A 23,255-nucleotide genomic window follows, 5' to 3' on the forward strand; every position below is an offset into this window, starting at 1 on the left:
TTTATAAATGATAATAAAAGAAAAAAAAAACACTCTCATACCCCTGTCACACTGGAGGTGTTAATGTCATTAGGTTCGAATGTCATTCGGCGCAACGAATGCCATTCGATCCGTGGTGGTGCTACACAGGAAAAAGTAATGTCATTCGTTCGTGATATCAATGTCGATAATTCAGAAAAAAATGGCTGGGCAGGTTGAGGGAGGTAAATGTAGAGTGGCATGAAAGCGAAGTTCTTTATTTTAAAAGGCATGTGGGAAGTCGCATCGCTAGATAAACATGGATAAAAATTTCATATCGGAGGATATCTGGCCACCATAAGCCAAGACGACGCTTAGCCAGTAGCCAGAGCCGATAGAATGGCTGACATGGCAGTACCGCTGAACGACGATGCTAAGCTGCAGCAAATAAAACTTAGCGTTGCAAGGAACGCGCATAAGCCAGAAGAGCTTTGACGGAAACTCAGAGCGTTCCGCGTTTGTTTGTTTTCAAGACGCGGTCTCGCACGCGTCCATGCGGGAAAACAGCTTTCAACGAAACTGCGCACAATTGTCTTATCATAGCCTTATGAGAGCAAACATCTCCACCTCGGTCCAGTGCGCTCGTGGAGTTCATTCCATCGCTGCAGACACACATGCACACAGGCGTCTGTTTGTTTACATTACGGCCGACAGTGCCGGCGGCCAGACGCCGCTAAGGTGGAGAGTAAAAACATTTTGCGACAGCCTTCCGTACACCTGTGCTCGTTAAAATCACAGACGCCTTTAAAAAAGAAACTATAATTGCGTGTTATTTGCACGAATGCGTGTCGAATTTGGAATACTAAATGACATATTTTAAATAGTCTCTAGTGTAGAGACTATACATTCGGTTCGGCTTCGACAGCGAATGTGTTTTTCGAACTCATTTGATTGCTTAAGTCATTCGCCTCTAATGACATTAAATATCACTGTGTAGCAGCCGCATAATGTCATTAGGTGCGAATGTCATTCCATTCGAATGACATTAAAACATCTAGTGTGACAGGGGTATCAGTGTATGCAAGGAAAACATTTTTTTGTTGAACATTCAATGTATCTGCATCGCTATATCCCAGCATTCAGTATTCCCGCTATTTCTTTGGGCGTCTTGTCTACACAGTAAGCTTCAAGCAAACTTTATAAGGGAATATTGCACAACAGCCCCATGACTTCTTGAATCCTAACAATAAGCTTTGCACGTGCAGCTACATTTGTGCTCACAGTGTTAAGAAACTAGTGGTTCCCCATGATACCATTAACAAGTGACAATGGCTTAGGGCAATATTCAGAGGCACACTACAAACAGCACAAGCTCTCCTTAGTTCGCACTCCATTTATACTACAAGCCACAGGTGCTAGAGGCAGGCCTGTAAGAACACAACTTTATAGCGCATTTCTTTTTCTTCCTGTTAAACATTGATGAACATCGTATTGTGCTCTACTGACAGGAAATGTACTGGACAGAGGCACATGGTGGTGTTCTAACATAGCTAATATGGGTATCCTTGCCTGTGGTCCATTTACATTTGTTATGGCTGTGTAAGACAGCAAAATTTTAGGAATAAAGTGCTAAAAGTAACCATGTAAGTAACTGGTCGCTTATTTTGTTGCCATACTCAGAAAATACCTGTGTGTATTATTCCATTATAATCTTCAAAACATTATCTTAGGCAGCACTGCAGTGGTGTCTTCAAGGACTCAGACTTAGCTGTTAAATACTGCTCGGGAAAATATATTTAGAAAAAAAAAAAGCTGTTTCAGTCATTTTTTGGCTTTGGTCAATTGTATTAGCGCTCCTTTATATATATCAACATCCCCTTTTGAATATGAAATTTGCATGTAGAGTAAGACATGGGGTAATGGCAAAGTGTGCATGCGGTATTTTAGAAAAATCGGTTGGCTGGGGTTCGTGTGTCTTTTCTTCTCTCTTTCATATGGGACGTTGTCAATTCAGCATCAACTTGAGCAAAATGATCGATGCTTTTGAGGAGGCGTGATACGTCCCCACTCAAACTAAGCAAGGTGAGCATGCAAGCCAAGCAGTGTTTCGGTGAGATAGCGTCTTGATGAGGACGCTCGCGGGCGAAAGATGTGATAAGGTTTTGTGACAGCATAAAAAGCAACATTGTGGCCTGATAAGAATGCTTGCTCCGACGGCGAGATGTAAACGGCGTGTCACACATGGGGCCTGAAAAAGGCACGGTGTGCTCAACGCTGTTTCCCGTAAGTGGTGAGGTGTCCGGTGCCGAGCCACGAAAATCTGTCTTGACTATTACTGACGGAATTTCAGGAAGGCTCCATGTGGCCTATGCAAGGCGAGCGGGCTTTATTTTCGTGATTTCGTTTATCTCAAAACACTGCTTATCCTGAAACTTTTTCTAGCTTTTACAGTTTCAAATTAACGTGATTTTTAGAGCTGTGCGAATAGCAAAATTTTGGGTGCAAAGCGAATTCGAATATTGAAGTGTGAGTGCGAATCGAATCGAATAATTTTCGAATATTTCTGGAATATTTCTAGAATATTTTTCGAATACTTCGAAGCGAAATTGCAGAAAAAGAAAGTTAGAGAGGATTCCTAAGCATATTCTTAGGAGATAGCAACATGAAAGTGTTCCTTTTCACTAGGTTGATGAGGCACTGGCGGGGTGGTGTTTCATAGTTGTCATATCAAGAATGAGGCAATGTGGAGGCCGAATTCTATTTATGTACATGATTTGGTGTTACCAAAGTGCTGCCGACAACGCTTTACATGTGATAGGCAAAGATGCCATTTCCTCAGCCTCTCCTCCACTCTCAACTTCTGTGGAAGCCCAACTGATGTGGCGGACAAGGGTGTGCTCCCTTCAAGTCCGGAGTTCCAAATCTGCTTCATAGACGTCGATATACAAGAACATCTGAAAATTTGAATGCTAAAAAGCTTTGGCTTCTAATTTTTCGGACTTCCTGCCCAAACTTCAGGTCCAAAACAGCTTTAATTGAGCCCCCACCTCTGCCCAACTTTCATCTCCATGTTGGAACCAGCATTTTCTTGAGTTAGTACATTTGCGACCGTAGCAGAGCTTGAAAGGCAGCTTTGCCGCAATACCGGGGTGTGATGAGGTGAAGCATATTGAAAATCTAGGGACCACTTCCAATCGGACGTTGACCGTGTCTTGGCAAAGTTCGACCGTAACGGAGCTTGAAAGGCAGCTTTGCCGCAATACCGGGGTGTGATGAGGTGAAGCATATTGAAAATCTAGGGACCACTTTAAATCGGACGTTGACTGTCTCTTGGCAAAGTTCGACCGTAACGGAGTTTGAAAGGCAGCTTTGCCGCAATACGAGAGTGTAATGAGGCGAAGCATATTGAAAATTTGAAGGGGTCACTTTCAATTGGACGTTGACTGTATCTGTTTTTGGGAAGTTCGAATAGTTCGAATAGTAAAATTCCAGTGCGAATCGAATAGCAAACACTATTCGAAAAATGTTATTCGAAATTTCGAATATTCGCACACCCCTAGTGATTTTACCACACACACACACACACACGGCATGAATGTTTCTGCTTGTTTTTGATGAATTTGCCCTAGAATGACACTGATGAAGGAGGACATCATTCTAGTCTTTAGACTTTTGTGCGTAAGTGCACAAGCCTTAAGTCGTACCTAAGCTGTCATGCCTAGAAGAAAGGAGGTGACCTCCCTCCACAAGGTACTAGACAAGGCCAGAGAGGAGTGTCTTGCATGGGATCAACTTTTCAAGCACCATACACTACCACAAATGCTTCCTTTTTTTCCCCCCAGAAACTATAATGCCTTCCTCCTTTCATGAAACACGAAAGAAGTGTGCCACTGTTACTACTGCTGGCAACTTCACATAAGCTGTGGCAAAAGTGGACCACTGTTAAAATGCATGAGTGACAAGATGCCAGCTTGCACCAGTGGAGGGGTATGCAATGAAGGCCATGCATAACTCTAACTCTTTAAGTCAAAATATTCTCATAGGTGAATAAGTTCCAGCATAACAAGTTAGTGCCAAAGTAACTTACTTAGACACAGCCAGAGCAGTTACGGCTGCAGGCTCGTTGTTGTCCTTTCTGTCAAATGCAGTGTGCATGGTCAATTTACTTCTAAACACAAGTTGGCATGACCACTTGAAACCTGTGGGGAAAAAAAAACAAAACAAAATGCATGAGATATGTTGAATGAATGTGCTTTCCACAAACAGGTCACAGTCATTCAAAGTAAATCTGCAGCAGCAGCAAGAAAATTATGAAAACCAGTATTGTTATAGTGTATTCCAAGATATGGCAAAATATTTCCATATAATGCCACACATCACCATGAAATAACATATAAGAAGTTGTCCATAAGCAGCTTAGCAACACTCTTACTGAAATGTACAAAAAAAGTGAGAATGCAGCCTGATAAGTGGCTTTACTTTGCCCTGTCAATTGCATCTGGCATACAGTCACAGCTTTGCTGCAAGCCAGCAGAATCTGACAGTCATTAGCTCTAAACAATTGTATCTTTATTTTTTTCTGCTTTGTTGAACTCTACTGTTAATGTACTCTAAGCAGCCTGATGCTACTCACCTTCTCGCAATATGTTTCTTCTTCGCCTAAGCTTGCGGACGTCAATGCTCTTGTTTGCGTCAAGTGCATCCGTCTCATTTATCATCACAAAGGTGTCGGTCAGTGAGTTCTCTGACTTGCTGATGCGAAGTGCAGCCCCTTTGGAATCTTCAGCTGTGCATCCTCCGGTGCTCCTTGTATCCTCAGGAATAGCCAAGGTTGACTTCGTTACCTATAAATTTTATAGTGGGGGAATCAGTGTTAAGGTATAAGAAGACTTTAATAATAATAATAATAATAATAATAATAATAATAATAATAATAATAATAATAATAATAATAAGCTGTAAAACTTCCACTGCCAGAAATTAAATGCACAAGTAAAGCATTCCCAAGTACCAGCTTTAGATGGCCCCTCCCACCTTCTTTTTCAAAGCACCAATTCAATAGCAAAGATGTAGTTAAATAGAAAAAATCCTATGTGCACCTTCTCAAGGTCTGAAGTATTCAGAAATAAATAAGCAGCATCGTATGCCAAACACAACACATGCACCTTAGTCATCTGTTGTCTTCTACCATTATGGCCAAAAGCCAAAAAGTAGGAATGTGCAAATATTCAGGCGCTTCAAATACTCAAATGAACATTACAGTATTCAAATTCGCTTCAACACGAATTTAGATTATTCGAACTTTCGAAGTATTCGAAATGAACGAATGTATGTATATTAGGCATGTGAGAATATGCGAGCACTTTGAATATTTGAACAAATATTACAGTATTCGAATTCGCTTCAAAACGAATTTAAATTATTCTAAATTTCGAAGTATTCGAAATGAACAAATAGACAATATAAACCACATGCAACTTCCTGTAAAGGTGGTTTCACTGTAGTGAAGAGGTGCTATACTGTGAATACACTTTTCCAGGGGAAATACGCACTGCCGCGAAGCCCCACTTCAAGGCTAAATGAACATATTACCCTCACATCGATTCATCATTTTATAAGTTTAAAAGCTTGTTATACTAGCTTATATGCTCTAGGTATAGTAAATTTTAAAACGTAACATACTTTACAGCTTATTACTTGCATTCTGCCAAAAGTCAAATCCTGCTACTATTCAAAGTTGCTTCCCTTTGAACATCCTTGTTTGCACATGCCTTGTTTCATTAGAAAAAAAATATATATATATATATATATTGTGCAGGTTAGTTGGGTCATGACAAATATGCTCATTTTTCTTTATAATATGTGATATATATTGTTCGAACTATTCGATTAGAAATTATTTGACCAAATCACTATTCGCTTCGAACCTAAAATTTACCATTCGCACTAGCCAAAGGTATATGTATTTGACCACATATAACTGCATGTAAAGGTAGTTTCACTGCAGCGTTTGGTGCTATGCCGTGAAACCACCCATCCAGGGGAAATCCGCACTGCCGTGAGGTCATATGTACATATTACCTTCAACTCAATTAATTATTCCTTAAGTTTAAAAGCGTGTTATATGGGCTTATATGCGCTAAGTATAGTAATTTTTAACGTAACATATTGTACCAGTTATAACTTGCACCCTATTGCTACACAAGTCCTTGCTACTATTCAAAGCTACTTCCACTTTATTTCAAACCAAAGAAGTGACATTCAGGGGCGTGGCCAGAAATTTTTTTCAGGGGGGGTTCAACCATACTTTATGTATGTTCGTGCGCGCGTTTGTATGTGTGCATGTATATATACGCAAGCAAAACTGAAAAATTTCGGGGGGGGGGGGTTGAACCCCCCCTTCCCCCTGGCTACGCCCCTGGTGACATTCACACATGCCTAGTTCCAATTCTTGAAAATATTGCACAAGTTAGTTGGGTCATGACAAAAATGCTAATTTTTCTTAATAGTATGTGATATATACTGTTCGAACTAGCCGTTTAGAAATTATTTGAGCAAATCACTATTCGCTTTGAACCTCAAAGTTACTATTTGCCCATCCCTAAAAGAAAGGAATCACTGGCTAGATGTTCTCACTGTGCTGATTATAAGGAGTTTCAAAAGATGAGACTCCATTGCTGCCACAGTGAAAAAGGCTTTTTCCTTTGATCACTTCTAAAATGCAGCCCAACAATAAAGTGCAATAGTGTTACCTGAGTCTCAGCTTCAGCAGCTGCCTTAGACTGCTGCTGGGTGTTCAGAAGGCCCACCACTGTCTTGGAATGCTGCAGTAGGGAAGGCCGGCGGTCCTGAGAGGAGCGCCTCCAGCCACTCTCTCCACTGCTGCCAGAGAGTGGGGAGGTAGCCGCTCGACCATAGCTCTTTACAGAGTCTGGAAAAAATTGTGCCCAAGCTTCTTTTCACACACCCTTTTTCTAATTTTTAATGCACTGGAAATCAGTGCATTAGACAGATAGGGATAGAAGAAACAACTACACACTGAAGCAATGAGCCACAAATATAATACCGATCAATCAGGTGCTGTTACAGTTGCAGTCAAAGAAAAAGTGCTTCTAGACTACAAAATGTCTATAAATCACAACAAAATGATATCAGGAAAATAAACAAATGCAGGTGTTGACCACGAAAGTTGGGTGAGGCAGGTTTGTAGGTGATGAGAGGAGCAGCCAATCATGAAAAGCGAGCAGCAAAATGAACGCCCTTGCCGATCATTCCATTTAGTGATGCTACTGAGGGCTTCGGATTTGGAGCAATTTGTGAAGCACCAGAATTTTCATTTTGGAGCACTTTGGGGCAGCAAAAATTTCCATTTTGGAGCACTTTGGAGCAGGTAATTTTTGCATCTGGGAGCACCCTGGGGCAACTAATTTCACGTTCTGGAGTACATTGGAGAAGCAAGTTGCATTTGCATTCAGACACCTGCATAATTCTTATGAACTCTCACAAGGAGGTACATAAGTATCTCCATTCGTTGCAAATCTTATGGTAAAACTTCTCTCCAGGGCAACTCATTATTTCATTCTATTATGCAAAAATAACGGCGTCAAGTAATTGGATGTTGTGGAATAACTTCCTCAGCTATTTGATTCAACACAAGCAAACAGACAGAATACTGGATAAATAAAACTGTCTATTATGAAATAACACTCTAAATGCAACTACTGCGTGGCTATCAAAGTGCAGGTCTCCTGCCACAGATCTGTAGTCTTGTGTTAATAAAATGTTGACTTTAAATGAGCAGAAGTGGCAGACAAACACCATGACGCAACCAGCACCTAAATACATGGGCATCAGCAGGACATTGTCTAGGGGGGATGGGAGTGCCTCTTTGGACCCTCTTGCTGGCGCCGATGCCTCAATGCTAAAAATTAACACGGTCCCTTCATTACATTCCCCGAAGGCGAATACCAGCCTCTTTTTCTTCTCAGTCAATTGTATAGATCCTATTAATTCATTACTGAATATTGCCTCAATTACATGACATGCGGCGCTTGAAACGAGCTACCAGCAGCATTTCCGGAACAGATGATGTCAGAAAATGAATCGCCACCAATTGGCCCGGAAGACACGAGCCTCTGCGGTGAGCACATTTCGCCGTCGAGCAGACTTGCAAAACAGAAGCTGTGTTGGCACCCTGCGTGGCTTTGTGGCTTAATCAGGGCTCTGTTTCGTCTGCAGAATAATCCTTTGATCCGTGATTGTGACTTTGGCAGCCCCAAGATCAAGCTGCACGTTTCGATGCACCGGTGGTGCGATTCCTGGTTATAGACACAGTCAAACGCGAGACTCTGGCATTAAGCACAATTTATGTCGATTTTATCAGGATGGCACAGTAAATCCAATTTGGTGCACTTTGGCACAGTTGGCAAAGTAGTGGAATCAGTGCATTTGGCAGACACGTTCGCTTTGGGAAAGAACAACAGGAGTATGGGGTGTGCAGGAACTGCGGTACTGCCCTGCTACGCTGACCACTGACAAAAAGGTGGTGCCTGGTAAATTACAAGAGGGAAATGTCTGGAAAAGTGAGCTGTTAGCATAACTGCACCTCAAGTTTCCAGAGTAAGGCCATAGCAGAAGATAAATTTAATCTGGCAGCACAAGGTCAGGCTCAGTACTGCATGAAGACCACTTTTAAAACAAACTTGTGCACTTTGAATGAAAGAAACACAAGAGAATAGCGCGGGTGGGGCATTACAACACTCACCATCGTCCTCTGAAAGTGAGCTGTCTGAGCCGCACTTAATGAGCACGGCAGCAGAAGTGTGCTGAGTTCGAAAGCTGTCCACATCATCGGTGTCAACTGCGCTGAGCTTGCGAACTATCCTCTCGGCCATTGTCTCCTGCTGTGGGGCTGACTGTGTCGGTGGAGGGGAGGAAGACTTCTCGGGTGTTATGGCTACACTGGGCTCTTCAACAACAGCTGGTGTTATGGTTGTGCTGCTTTGGCCTTGCTTTTTACCCTCTATGGGGATTTGCACATAGTCAGCAGACCACATCTGTAAGTTGCACAGCAGAGCACTATTAGCTTCACGAAACAGTAAATCATCAGCTGTTTCTTTTTAAAGCTCGTTTGACAAGTATACAATAGACTATAACTTTTAGTGACATTACAAAGTGCAGAACTAAACATAAGAATATAACATTCGGAAATAGAGGAAACTGATGAAACACTTAAAGACTATTTGTGGTTTCAATGGCACGTAGGCTCACTCAGTGTTGTTATGTGTTGTGACATTCACGAACAGCCAACATTGTTGATGTGAACAGAAAAAGAATGCATGTCAATGGGGCTTAAATTTACACTAGAAAGCCTAAGCTGCCTGAACTCAAAACTTTATTAATTATGATGAACAAGCATCCATCATCCCTTCAGCAACTACAAAAACACAGCCATGTTCTAAGAAGTTAAAAATAGCCTGTCTGCAGAATAAGGCCTGATTATTATAAGAAAACCCTAAAGGAAAACTGGTACCCTTCCATCGGAGACTGGGCTCAACTACTATCGCAACTTGAACCAGGTCAAGCAATACAGTCAACGCTCATTACAACAGAATGTAATAATGCAGCAAAAAAGGCCTGTTATACCAAATATTGAAGCCATGTTATGATAAGAAATGGTGGGACTTTGCATATACTGCTGTCTACAGCATTTGATTATTAGAAACAAAAGGTGGTCGAAAAAGCGATGAAAAATAAAGAGCTAAAAATTAGGTAAGAGATTTACGTAATTATCCTACAACCATTTGTGGCACACTGCTTTGCTGTTTGCCATTTACCAAATGCTGCCTGCAGGAAAATGGCAGTTTCATTCCACAACAGGAAGTAACTATACCTCATACAATGGTAAGACATTCCTGTAAGCATAAATATGGGTTTGAGCGACACTCCTGCCTTTGCAGCCAACTCAATGCTGTGTTGGCAGCCCAGCTCAAGTGTGTTGCCTTTGCTAATGGCTAGTTTGTTTTTCACATAAAACAATGCTAACTAGAACAAGCAGATGCCTTAATCTCATCTTTCGTCACAAACAATAACAGTTACCGAACGAGTTGAACAAAAGTGGCAATACGAAGCAAGTTCAATTTGGATTCTAAATGTCGAGGTGCTGCACTGCATTTGAGCTGGCTTGACTACATCATGTGCTTTGCAATCTGAACGCCACAAATGGCTTCCTATATATATATATTTTTGCGTGAATTGGTGTGATAAGAAAGCACGTTAAATGATACATCTTGTGATCATCGATGGTTGTTTATGAAGCAAAGTGAGTTAGGCCTAGCGGCACCCTTGGCACTTGCTCAGTAGCAGTAGGTGGAGGTCAGCTGCTTGCGTGGTTGCCATGCAGCACATGCATGCGCTGCACGAAAACTATGTAAGCGGCTGACTGCATGGCAACAAAGCTTCCTGCATCCATGGATGCCATTGTATTCATTCCAAAAAAAGTGAATTTTTCACACATTTTCCCAGTAGCTGAAAGTTTTGTGCACATTGCACTACTGTTCACATACACTCCTGCAGCAAAGTATGTTGTACCGGTGCAAAAGTCTAAGCAAGCACCCTGCTGACATAAACACTACCACAAAGTACCAAGACTGTCTTTTTTGCAAAATAATTCTTTTACAGTGTACATGGTTCATGTGATGCTACGCGGCTTTTGGAACAATTGAGCTTGGGCACACAATATCGATTTTGTGCCAGTACACACAGCAACTCCTGAAGAACCTCTACTGATGGTGAGTAATGCATACTTGTGTATGTACACATTATGCCCGAAAAATTAATAAGCCCATGGTTGTTATGCTGCTGTGTGCTACATGCGTCCCTTTTATCGAAACACACAATTTATCATACATGTGTACAGCAAGTGCTAAATGCTGATTGAGGTGGAACCCGCTATTTAAACACTTCCGAGGCACAAAATAAAAGGAAAATAAACACAAATATTCACAGAGGCAAGTCTCCCACAGCTTACTTGCTGTGGGGACAGGCTCTATGCTATTTTTTTTCTTTAGTTGTAGGAAACCCTTAATTGTGAGTACAGAATTTATAGCATAGTACATGTGAATGAATATACCAGTAATGAGGTGCTTTGAAAAGGCAAGAAACACTACTCAATCACAACGTACCCGGACGACACCATCACTGGAGCCTGTCATGATGACATTCTGGTTGTCCCATTCATTTAGTTGTGAGAAGCAGACACAAAGTATCTGTTGCAGGCGGTCGCTGCGACCAGTAGCGGTGTTTACACTGGCCACCTCTTGCCCATTGATGGTCCACAGGCTAATGTGTGTGCCAGCACAGGTTGCCAAGTCTCCCTAAAACATTTCCCAGAGTTTCTCGTCAATTCAAAATGCAGGCATACACACTCGCATGGATGAACAAACACGCAAGAAAAATTTTACAACTGGGCACTATTGACTTGCCACAGTGCAAAAATATGTATAACTTAAAATTCTTTCAACATATGATAAATTGAAGCATCGATGACATTTCAACTATTAAGGCACAGACTTATAGCTCCATCCCAGTTTTTCACTCTTCCTGATACAGCGCTTGCAAAATCTGGCACTAAACAATAAAGGACAGGCAATTACATCAATGGAGTAATGTTATCGTAATCAACAGTGATACTGGAACAGACAGCAGTGTAAGCCTACACAGTAGCATCTCACCATAAGAAGTAACTACAACATCACACTTCAGTACTGGCTTTGGCAGAAGGTACATAATTCAGGATACACCAGTAAAAATTAGAGTGGTCAACTAGTGAAAATTTGTTTATCGAATACAAATATCACAGAAAAATGACTTTTGAATATTGAAAAGTATATAGAATATTTTCTTACTTTTAAATAAACCTAAGTTTTTTTTTTTTTGAAGTCTGGCAAAAAACAACAAAAAAAACACTTGTTTAAATTATTTGAAACATGCATGTACTGCTGTTCACAACTGCTTTTCATTCTTCAATGTGCAATCACAAATGACCGTAATGAAACAGCACTGCACATCATTTTAAACTGGTGCATCCATGGTGAGACTGGTCTAACATTTAGTTGTTTTGCCTAACTTGAGACTACAAATTTGTTTTAGGCTTGTAGGCTTGTAAAGCGATGCATTTTTACTGAATGACTGGAAATTGTCAAGCTCAAGTTATCTGCCCCATGCATTTGCTCAGGAAATGATGGCTCTACTCAACAACTACGATTCATCTGCTTTAGCTTTTGAATCACTTAGAACAGTCCTCACCCATAGAGATACCTCTTCCACAAAACTTCAATAACTGCTGTCAACTTTTTTCATTAGCCCAGAAATTAATATTTGACAACTACAGATAGTGCTGAACAGAATATGAAATGAATAGCAAGGACTAGTCAATTCATATTAAAATTATGAATATTTGTACAATTCTAGCAAAAATGCATTACATACAAACAAGGAACTAAACAAATATCTTGGGTAAAAATGTGTGAAACAAGATGGCTCACAGTTAATCACTTGAATGCATGCAAGTGATTTTCAAGTAATGATATAAAATTATCTGATCTTACAACCAGTCATACCCATGTAGGCAAACTATTCAATTCCCTAATCGTCTGTGGAAGAATTCATTGGATTCCCAATGGCTTCCACTGGATTGTTAATATGTCCCCAATGAAGCGAAGAAGCATTTCATGCTTTAAAAAAAAAAAAGAAAAAAATTACTGCTTGTGAACCAATGCACCAAGAGCCCTGGCAGATCACAGATGCCGCATTGTATGCCATTTTCGCTAAGGCAGATTATTTTGGCTGCACAGTTAAAGCATGCAAGTACAGCCCTCTCTAAATCTACTACCAATAAATTTGTTATGCTTGAAACAATGTGCGAGGGTTAGCTCTAGTACGTACTACACTCTATAACAATGCACCAGTTCTAGTTTTCATGATGACCTGGACATGACCTGCATTCACGAGTTTTCCTTTATGCAGTGAAAATGACCCCTGACTGGCCAGGTTCGTGCACTTGTCACTGATAAGAACAATCTGTGTGATAATGATACTTGATGGCCAGTGGTTGCACTTGAATAGAAAAATGATTGTAAATCTGGCCTCTCAGCTGCTTCTGCCCAAATTTTCAAGTACAGTAAAACCTCGTTAATTCAATGTCACTGGGACTGTGAAAAACTTTCGAATTAAGCGGGTTTTCGAATTAACGAAACATACAAAAAGCGGGATGCAAGGAACTTTGAATTACTGAAAGTAATCAGAGGTGGTCGTTTGGCCTTCTACTTTGGGGCTCCAAGGGTTGCTTTCCAGCAATACCCGGTCCCATTTTTGCCGCAAACCCGGGAAAACGGCGGGCCTCGCTGCTGTCAGCACAAAAAAAAAAAAGAAGAAGTCTTGTGGTCAGCTGAAATGCGTGCCTGCGGAAAAAAAAAAAAGGCGTGCTTCACTGCAGCACAGTGGTGACACGCGGGCAGCATGTCACCTGCTCCTCGCAGCGTCAGCACATCATGGTGCGACCATTCGCCCATTCTTTCTGGTAAAATAAAGAATATGATAATGGCCAGTGTGACGGAATCCGCAATGTGTTCTGGCTGGAAAACATGATCATTGAAGTTTTCTAACTGAGTTTTCGAAGTAGGCGTTACAGACAAGTACTCCGCCAGCAGTGCAAGTGCACAAATTGCCATAGCAACCGCCAATCGGAGGTTCGCATAGATCATGAATTCCGTCAGGTCATCCTTTATTATCTTTTCTTTTCCCAAAAAGAATGGGTAAATCATGACGTGCTGACCTTGTGAGAAGCATGCGACATGCTGCCTGCGTGTCACCACTGTGTTGCAGTGAAGCACGTCTTATTTTCCGCAGGCGCACATTGTAGCCGACCACGAGACCGCGTTTTCTTTTTTTTCTTTATTACTTATTTTTCTTTTTTTCTTATTACTTATTTTTCTTTATTAGCACCAGCGAGGCTGGGTTGCTTCAACTGTCACTCATTAATATCGCTACACTGCATTGCCCTGTGGCTCCTAATGGTGTCGCTTCCGCGGAGTTGCGGCAAAATTGGGATCGGGAATTGGCACATGGCACCCAAAGTTTTCGAATTAACCGGGCTGGTGCTGACTGCCGCTTCAAAATATCCACTCAGATTTACATTGCAAAATACAGGACCGCAGAAACCCTTCGAATTATGCGGGATTTCGAAATAACCGAGTTCGAATTAATGAGGTTTTACTGTACGTACTCCCTCAAGGACATTTATTACCCAAGAATTCTAAAGACCATAGAACTTAGTTTTCCAAAATAAAGAGTGCTCAACTTTTACGTGAAGGTGTAGAGTGCTTACCGATTGTAATGCGACATCAAAACCTTTAGTATAACAACCAGTATGGGCAATTGCTCGAGATAACTGTGTCATGTTGCTACGAATATAGCCATGAAATGTAATGTTGGCTCTGATGTAAGCGTTCAAGTCAAAATTACACCGATACGACACAAACTGAAAATGGTATAAACGAAAACATACGCATCACTTAGCCCTAAATTGTCGTGCTTCAATCTGTGAGTACTGTACAAACACTGTACTATTGTGACTGCCTTCAATGGTGTGAATAAACACCCCATAAATCAAGATGCTCTATGTCTTTTTTTCTCCTACCTCATCAGGGCATAAAATGGTATGGAAGAAATGTTTTTGAATTTTTTTATTGTTACTCTAACGTTACAAAAACTAGCAGACATTATATCCACCTGTGCCCCACTGAGTAAATAATAGACTAATTGTTTCATTTATCCATAAGAAGACCCTTTCTTGTCACTTTTGATATTCACTACATAGCAATTTCAACTGCATTAAATTCTTCGAACGCCTTACCGTAAGGTCATTGATGGCGACAGCAGCAATGGGAGCTGTGTGGCCTCGCAGCTGGCGCACGAAGACGAGGCGGCTCAGGTCCCACAATATACAGGTGTAGTCGCGGGAGCCACTGACAATCAAATTGTATGGCCGCGATGCTGCTAGGCAGGTGACTGCCTCCGTGTGGCCGTGAAGGTTCTGCTTCAGTGTCAATTTCTTCTTGTCAAACTGCCACACTGTCACCACCTGAAAAAGCCAAGTACAATGCCTGATCTACCGGGACAAAGAAAAAGAGCTCGGTTGCTCTATCCTCTGTCCACCATAGCAATTCGAAGCTTTCAAATGCTGTCACTGTGGGCACTAAAAACAAAAGAAAACTGAGAAACTGAATGTTAAAGACTTTTTCTGCAAATCATGAGCTAACCATAAGTCTGACAACATCAAAGGCAGAGTCACCTAATGGGAAATTTGAAACACAAAAAATTTGTTTTCAAGCAAAAATTGCTTGCAACTCGTGCAACCCATGGAACTTAGTTGCAACCCATGGAACACTTAGATCTTTCTGATGGTACACACTTATATAAGCAAAAGTTTGCATACATTTGAAAGTAGCTCCATTAAATTACAAAGGAAACCCACACTGACTTCTCAGTAGCTTCATGCTAGTTACACTAAGGTATGCTCCAGCTTTCTCTCATGAAAATATTTCTTGAAATCTCAGCTTTCGCAGAAGTCATCTCTTTGTGGAGCAATTTCAAGTTTGGCACAGATGTTGAGCCACCATGGCCCCTCTTAAATGCAAATTTGTGTGCTAACTACACAAGCTTAAGTGATTGCTGTATAATTCATGTTTATGCTCCCCCTTATGTAATAACTCACAAGGGGCCTTTCAGAGATAATAAATTATGATGACAATAATGATAAAATTTTCGAAAGCACATTTTTTTCAAGCGTACGACAATGTGTGCCGCTTACCGAACTGGTGCCTGCTGTGATGATGATCTTGCTGTCTGGGCATGCACAGCAAAGGATCTCTCCAGACGGCACGTCTTCCCAGACAAAGTTGCAGCGCTCGCTTTCGTAGGGACCCATACGAATGCTGTAATCAGCGAATCCCCAGGCAACATATCGGTTGTACAGGGGTCCAATGAGTCCCTTGTTTTGTTCCACTGCCAGCACCGTCTTATCATGTTGTATTATCTGACCGACGGGGCCTTTTAGCTCTAGAAGAGAAACAGTTTCATGTGCAGGTTTGATTACCTTCTACTGAATGCAGTTCTATTCAGTAGGAAACTGTGAAGGTAACTATTACAGGAGTATGACTCTCGACCAAGCATTTCAAATGACCATAAGCAGAGTCTAAATGGCAAAGCTGATCACTTTCTGCCAACTTAAACATTCGTGAAAGGACCCGCAGAGGGACAGCACATAAGAGAAATAAGTCTGTTCCGAACTCCATCTTTCGTAGATACATACAAACTATTTTTTATGATCAATGCTTACATGTAAGACACAAGCATCATGAAACTACAGAAACAGCAGAGTGAAAGCCAACACATTTTTAGATCACAGCAGTTTTCTCTGCGACTTCACTGTTGAAGATTCACCTGCTTCAAGAACTTATCTGAATAAACTTGCTCGGAGCAAGTAGTCCCTAGTACTTGATCTATTTCGCTGACTCAAGAGGGTAACAAACGCACCACCAATATTTCATTGCTTTACGTTTTTTATTTTGGAACCTTGCGCCACCCTCATCCTTCAACAATGGGGCCCTACAACACCTTTTGAACATACTAGTCAGAAAACGCTATCAATGAATAGTCAAGGGTCCTGTGAACATGTGAGCCACACATTATAGCACTGAAATGCAGCAGGGAATTTAAGATTTTATTTTAAACAGCCAAAAATTGCCCTCACCTCACTATAGGAGTTTATTCACTAGGCAGTAAACTTCTATAGTGATGTCATTCGATAATTACTTGAAGAGGTGCTGCAGGGCCCCCTTAAAGCTTTTTTTGTGACAGAATCTATATTTCATAAGACTTTACACAACATTAATAAAATTGTAGAACAAGGCTAAATTCATAAAGTTAAAAAGAAATTTGGCAGATTTCGCAGCTTTGTCAAGAAAAGTGCAGACTCTGCTAAACACACCAGAAGTATGAGACAATTATAACTGACAGTGCAATCTTTAGTCATAAAAGGACAAATGCAAGCACACCAAACAGTTGAACTAAAGAATTGAGCTTCTAGCAAGAGAGCACTATGAAGAAAATGACATGACATGGTGTGGTAATAAGAGATGCTAGTAAAAGAAGATAACCCATGAAGGGCAAACAACTGAGCATAGATCTCTATTGTAAGCAAACACTTTTTTTTTATTCTACACAAGCTAAAAGTGACTCCCCTAACTCTAACACGACAGGAAAATATTTCCAGCTGTACTACTTTGCAAGGTGAAAACTAGTATGTGAAGGGATATTAATGATGTGAAATGCATCAAGGTTTGTATTTATAATTACAGCCCTATGATCATGCAAGACAAATTATTATTCCTGCATAAAAAAAGAAAGAAAGAAAGAAAGAACGAAAGGGCATTAACATGTGTGTGCTGTCCTGATTCGTCCTGTCAGATGAAGTTCTTGAACCAAAATGCTCACTACATATAAAAATGTTGACCTAGGCATACACGACCACTTTCTTGTATGTAGTAGTATCACATTGCCCTTACATGCACTACAGTCAAGCTTTGCTATAACAATGTGTCATGTGAAGTGAAACTACTTTTGTTAGATAACATATTACTTAAAAGCACATCAGGGTGTCTACCGAGTTGACTTTTCTAAATTCCCTGAGTTTTCCAGGTTTTCCCTGAGTGTTTTTGCTAAAATTCCCTGAGTGAAGCAGAAGTTTGTTTTATGTCAAGATGGGTAGAGACCATATCGCTCGGTGATGTCACTCTCTAATATGCACGTTAGAAAATAAAAACGACTTAATCCCATTTGAATAGTACATAGAACAGTTAAACCTCAATATAGCGAAGTTGGTAAAAGCGGAAACTCACTTCGTTAAACTGAAATTCGACCTTTCATGCAAGGCATAGTTACTGAAGGATTAATCTTAAACTGAAAATGCCACAAGAATGCTAGACTAATATGGCAACATGAAAAAACTTTTTTTATTTTTTGCGTGAAAAAAAATCAATTTTGTTGAGCCTGAGGTGCAGCAATCACAGATAGATGCCTTGCCAGAGTGTCACATGTAAATACGAAACAAATGCGGGTTTAATGCACTGTGGAATTGCGCTTGTTCTGCTGCTGCGGGTTGTTGTCAAATCCTCGCGTGTTGCCCAGAGCAATGCAACGCCTTTGCTACCATGTTGCCCAGCCGAACCATTTGCTCTCCACGAACGCATAACATCGAAAACCATCCCACGTTAGAAAAAAAGAGTCAGTTTCACCGCGAGAGCAAGATAGTAAATCCGATAGCAACGAAGAGGAATTTTATATGAATATAGGCTAGCAGCTCGCTCCTTCAGGAAACGCAGCCGCTACACTAAGAGAAGTACCCGATTCAGGTACCTAATGGGGGAACAAGATTCTCTTTACCCCTTTTGGGCAGTGGCAGGCCATGCAACCTGAAAAAGGGGGCAAACTCAACAGGCAGCCCGAAAAAGGAGGTGCACGACAGGCACTGAAGGGAGGGGGCGGGGGCTGGCTTAAGGGGGGGAGGGGGGTGGCGATCGCCGCTACGCCCCCCCCCCCCCCCCTTGAAGAATCCGCCACTGCTATGGCTTCAACGGAAGTTTTGCAATTAGAGCACAACACCTACAAAGGTATGAGCCGTCTGCTGATCCCCACTAAAGATACCGCGGCGGACGCGACCACGCCCGCTGGTACAAAGTACGCACTTCCTGTCGAACTCACGCAGCCCCCCCCACCCCCCCCCCACCTCCCCAACCCTCCGGCTCCTATCTCCATGTGCCCATCGCGCGAAGGAGACGGTCGGCTCGTTTCACCTCTGCTTAAGGCCATTTCGTCGGCAGCGCTCGCGCGCTTTCACTCTTGCATGGAGCATACGACGCGCGGGGTGATTTAATCACGATTTGGACTTGATAAGGAAGATCATGGCGAAGGCAAAAAATTCGTGTCGGAGTGTCTATATAATTGCTATCGCAAAAAAAGCAACATAGCTGTGGGCTAAGATCGCATGTAAGCACGGCAACAGCCTGAATTACGGCACATCTGATTATGGTGGAAACACTACTGTTTTTCGACATCGCGCGCCGAATCGAGCAAATGGGACCCGCGCTGGTGTCGCGAATTTCGGTCGCCGCTATGCCTTGGCTCTGAAAAGTTTTGTAATTCGGCTTTGTAGCAAACATCCACGTGGTGTGGCTGGTAATCGCGAGCTGCAGCCCCCCAAAATATCGGTCGACTGCCTAAAACTTGTTTCAGCAGTGCCCTCATCGGGAAAAAAAAGAAAGAAAAAAGCTTTCACTTGCTGTGAGTGGGCCCGTTAGTTACGTTAGCTCTCGCCTGGAAATTTATTCTATTCTTCACGCATCTTTGAAGCTCGGGATCAGAGCGAGTGAGCTCTCCGATAACAGCCAACAAGCGTCGTCTTTTTTCCTCGCCGATCGGGATGGCTTGCCAGATACCAGCCTTGTCGAAGACATCCGCTTCCTGAACGATCGCTTGCAAGATAACTCAAGCTCGTTACATCTACTGCTACCGCTTCTACAACTAATCATGCTTGTTACTTGACACGCGGCGATAACAAAAACACCATATCGGGCGCTAACGCACAGCACGCGCGAGAAAGAAGACAGAACTACACCGCGTAGTGCGCCACTTCCCCGCAGCCGCAGCGACCGTTTGATTTGAAAAATGCGTTCACAAAATATCGAGCCAATGCTACCGCGACTTTCGTTGCCTTTCAATAAAGTTACTGCGGATTTTCCCTGATGGGAGCACAATTTCCCTGAGTTTTCCCTGAGAATTTCCAGACTACCCAAAATCCCTGAGAATTCCCGGTTTTCCCGGTTTTCCCGGTCGGTAGACACCCTGCACATATTCGTTACATGCTGACACTTATTCAGTTCACAGGAATGTCTACACAACCAGACATTCCTGTGAACTGGTACTGCATCGGTATGCTGACCTTTGAGTGGATGTAGGGATGGCTTGAGGTTGTCTAGGTTATGAAAAAACAACTTGTCATGGCAATAGCTCAAGCCAGGCATTATAGGTCCTGGGTCCACCACGCTGGTTCTGTTGGTCAGCTTCTTGCATGGATGGGGTTTCTTGAAAAGCTATAGTGTACAATGGTGAATGGAATAATATAATACAAAGCATTAGCAAAATGCTGAACATACTAGAAATGGTAAATTTTTCAACAGGTAAACTCTACAGAGGCAGCACTAATTTGCTGCCTCTATTACACTTCAGTCTCTTGCATTCACAATGAAGAATATGAGCAACTGAAAAAAAAAAAAGAAACTGGAAGAAGAAAACATGCTAATAGCTGAAAGCCTTAGGTATGATTAAACTCTTCAATGGGCATGAACAAGGTGACTTTGTGCTTAGTTCCTGATTAAAATCAAGTTGTAATAACAATAAAGAGTTCATATACCCTACCAAAATCTAGCAGACCATTTCAGTATAGCACTGAGCTGTGGTTTGCTCTGTGGACCTTACATGGCTGGTGGGATGACAAAAAAAAAAAAAAATGAAAAGGAAACTGTGTTTGAAACATGAAGCAATGATATCCTTATTTTTAAGTTGCCCATTCTTGAAGGGGCAATTTTCTGAAAGTGCAAAGCTAAACTTTCCAGGAGTGAACAATGCAGTGAAGTTGGCCTAGTTGGCTGAGCAGCATTACAAGGAAAACAGCACAGCAACATTATCAATAGCAGACAAAATGACACAGCTGCCATCAACTGCTCGTTCATTCATAGGACAGATTTGTGTACATGCATGGCAGAGGGTTCATTGAAAATAGCCACTGTCACATCTGTGTGCCAAAAAAGTAAAAAATGGGTCGGCGGCGAAGATATCAAAGCGATTGGTGCAATTTATCGGGTAGATGAATTGAATACTGTCTGAAAACAAAATATGGGGAAAACTGACATGGCTAACAGATGCATCTCTTCAAATGAGTAGTGCATAAAAAAATGGAGGCAAAGGAAAAGAGACGTAGACAGGACAAGCGCTAACCCTCGTGACTGGTTAGTGCTTGTCCTGTCTACATCTCTCATTTGAAGTCATGCATCTTTACCAACCTGCTCAACTTGCCACACTTGTTGGATAACAGACAATTATCATGACCAACCAAACATTAAAAAAGAGAGCAACAAAGGTAAAGGTGTCTGTGGTAACTAGAAGATGATGGTTGACAAGATGCAAGAAAACCTCAAAAGTTTAGCGGTTAAGATATGTAATCTCCTTGTCAGATAATATAAATGTTTAGGTGCGCCGATGCACGCAAAAGTCCCTTTCTTTTTTCTTTTTTTTTTCCGCAATTAAGACCTTCCAAATCTTGTGTACTCGCTGCTCGCAGTATTTTGGTAATGCGCAGGCCTGATCAAAAAGAGGTGAACATCTGCATGCATTGCAGTGCATGTTCTCTTTGATGCCAGCTAGCCGTTTTTTTCCCTTTATGTGTTTACTTTCTTGCCAGCACACAGATGTGACGTTGGCTAACTGTAATATCTTTCAACCATATAGTTGATTCCTATGAATAAACTAGCAGTTGAGTCAGTGCTTAGGCTATATTGCGTTGTATTGGTCCTGTTGCTATACCTTTTTTTTTCTTGGAAATGTTTCCAGCATTCTCATTTACACTCAGATGAAGTAAGTATTTGAACCAAACAAAGAGACAGTGCACGGTCAAGGCTGCTCATGTACGACCTCAAAGTGATGTGATGAAAAACAAGTTATGCATGCAGCAAGAGTTATGCATGCAATAAGTCCAAAGTAGCGACAATATAGCTCAAGCTTCATCATTGCCACCTCTGACAAATCATTGTTTTTGCACAATGCACTCTGATGTAACTGTGACAACAGCCAAATGTGTCTGCCTCAATATGTGCAGACTAACAAACTAAAAATTTCATTCATTCAATGATATCTCATAAAAACTTGCACGGTACTACCACGTAAGCCGTGACTCCGTTTTTAAACTGTAGCATTCCAAGCTGTATTCTTCAAAAGAACAGAATCGCGGGCTCTCTGGCATGACCTCAACTACGCTTAGCACAATAAAGCACACAGATGACAACAGGAAACGATGGGACAAGGTGCTAACTAACAAGTGAAGATTTTTTTGCATGCGATTTGTTATATATCATCACACAATAGAAGGAAAGAAAAGCTTTTGTCTCAATAGCAACCTGTGTCGGATGAACTTGCCGGCTTGATTTTTCTGTGCACTTTTCCATCTCTCCTATGCAATGATATATAAGATATAAAATCCCATGCATTAACATTCTCAGTTGTTGGTCAGCACCATGTTCTGTCATCTACTACTGTCATCTGTGTGTTATATTGTGCTGAAGTGTACATGAGGATTTTTGTTTGCAATAGTTCCTGTGTAGAAGTTTTCTGCACAGCATACAAGCAAGAGTTGTCTTATCCAGAATTCATGACAAAATGGCATTCTGTGGGCACTGAACTGTCCCGAGAATTTTTGTGAGCGCTTCTACGTGCATTGGCAATTTGCATATAATGTCCAGCAGCTACTATCGATATATTTCAGTCTGCATCTGTCAATTCTTTTGTTTTGTCTAGCACTTCAAGCTTATCAAATAAAATGTCATCCTTCACACCAGTGACATTTAATAACCATCAATATGCTTAACTTGACAGGAGGTACCAGCTACAATTGCTCATGTTCACCTTTTCAAAAAATCAAGAACTAATTTTCTGCTACTAAAAACACCATGGAACATGGTTCGTGATCTGGTCACCTGTTTAGGAATCTGGCCAAAGTTGTTGATGAAACCAATGGTGGCATTCTTCTTCAGTGGGTCATCAATACTGTAAATGTCAACATTGCCCTCGTAGAAGAGGTGGTGGAAGACATTGACGGCCTCTACTGCTGGCTGGCCCTGCTGCTTGTAGCCAAAGATGAGGTCAATCCACTCGTGCAAGTGAGCACTCACAAAATCGCTCTCCAGAGCCTGCATAAACCAGAAAAATGTATCCATATGTAGAAATGAAAGTGCATAGGCAGTGGTGCGATAACACTTCTGAAAATGTAACTTGGTTGTAAAGGTGTGTGTGTGTGCGGCATTGTGTAAGTACATAAAATGGCACCACCACCTGGCGCAAGCAGCAAGTCTTTCTACCGAAAAAGGGCAACTGTTATCAACCCATTTGTAGCACAAAGCTACAAAGTA

The 23,255-nt window shown here is 41.6% G+C and overlaps 1 protein-coding gene across 1 annotated transcript in view; it reads right to left on the reverse strand.

Annotated features, from left to right (window-relative positions):
- LOC119394022 (WD repeat and FYVE domain-containing protein 3) overlaps positions 1-23,255 on the reverse strand; it is a gene marked incomplete in the record, with an annotated part of 152,166 nt that overhangs the window by 9,608 nt on the left and 119,303 nt on the right. Inside the window, 9 exon segments of the mRNA XM_037661234.1 lie at positions 4,046-4,157; positions 4,592-4,802; positions 6,711-6,889; positions 8,723-9,014; positions 11,142-11,333; positions 14,873-15,100; positions 15,830-16,077; positions 20,018-20,168; positions 22,824-23,036. Of these exon segments, the coding sequence (XP_037517162.1) occupies positions 4,046-4,157; positions 4,592-4,802; positions 6,711-6,889; positions 8,723-9,014; positions 11,142-11,333; positions 14,873-15,100; positions 15,830-16,077; positions 20,018-20,168; positions 22,824-23,036 (1,826 nt within the window).

The sequence above is a fragment of the Rhipicephalus sanguineus genome, chromosome 1 (assembly GCF_013339695.2).
Source record: "Rhipicephalus sanguineus isolate Rsan-2018 chromosome 1, BIME_Rsan_1.4, whole genome shotgun sequence".
NCBI lineage: Eukaryota > Metazoa > Arthropoda > Arachnida > Ixodida > Ixodidae > Rhipicephalus > Rhipicephalus sanguineus.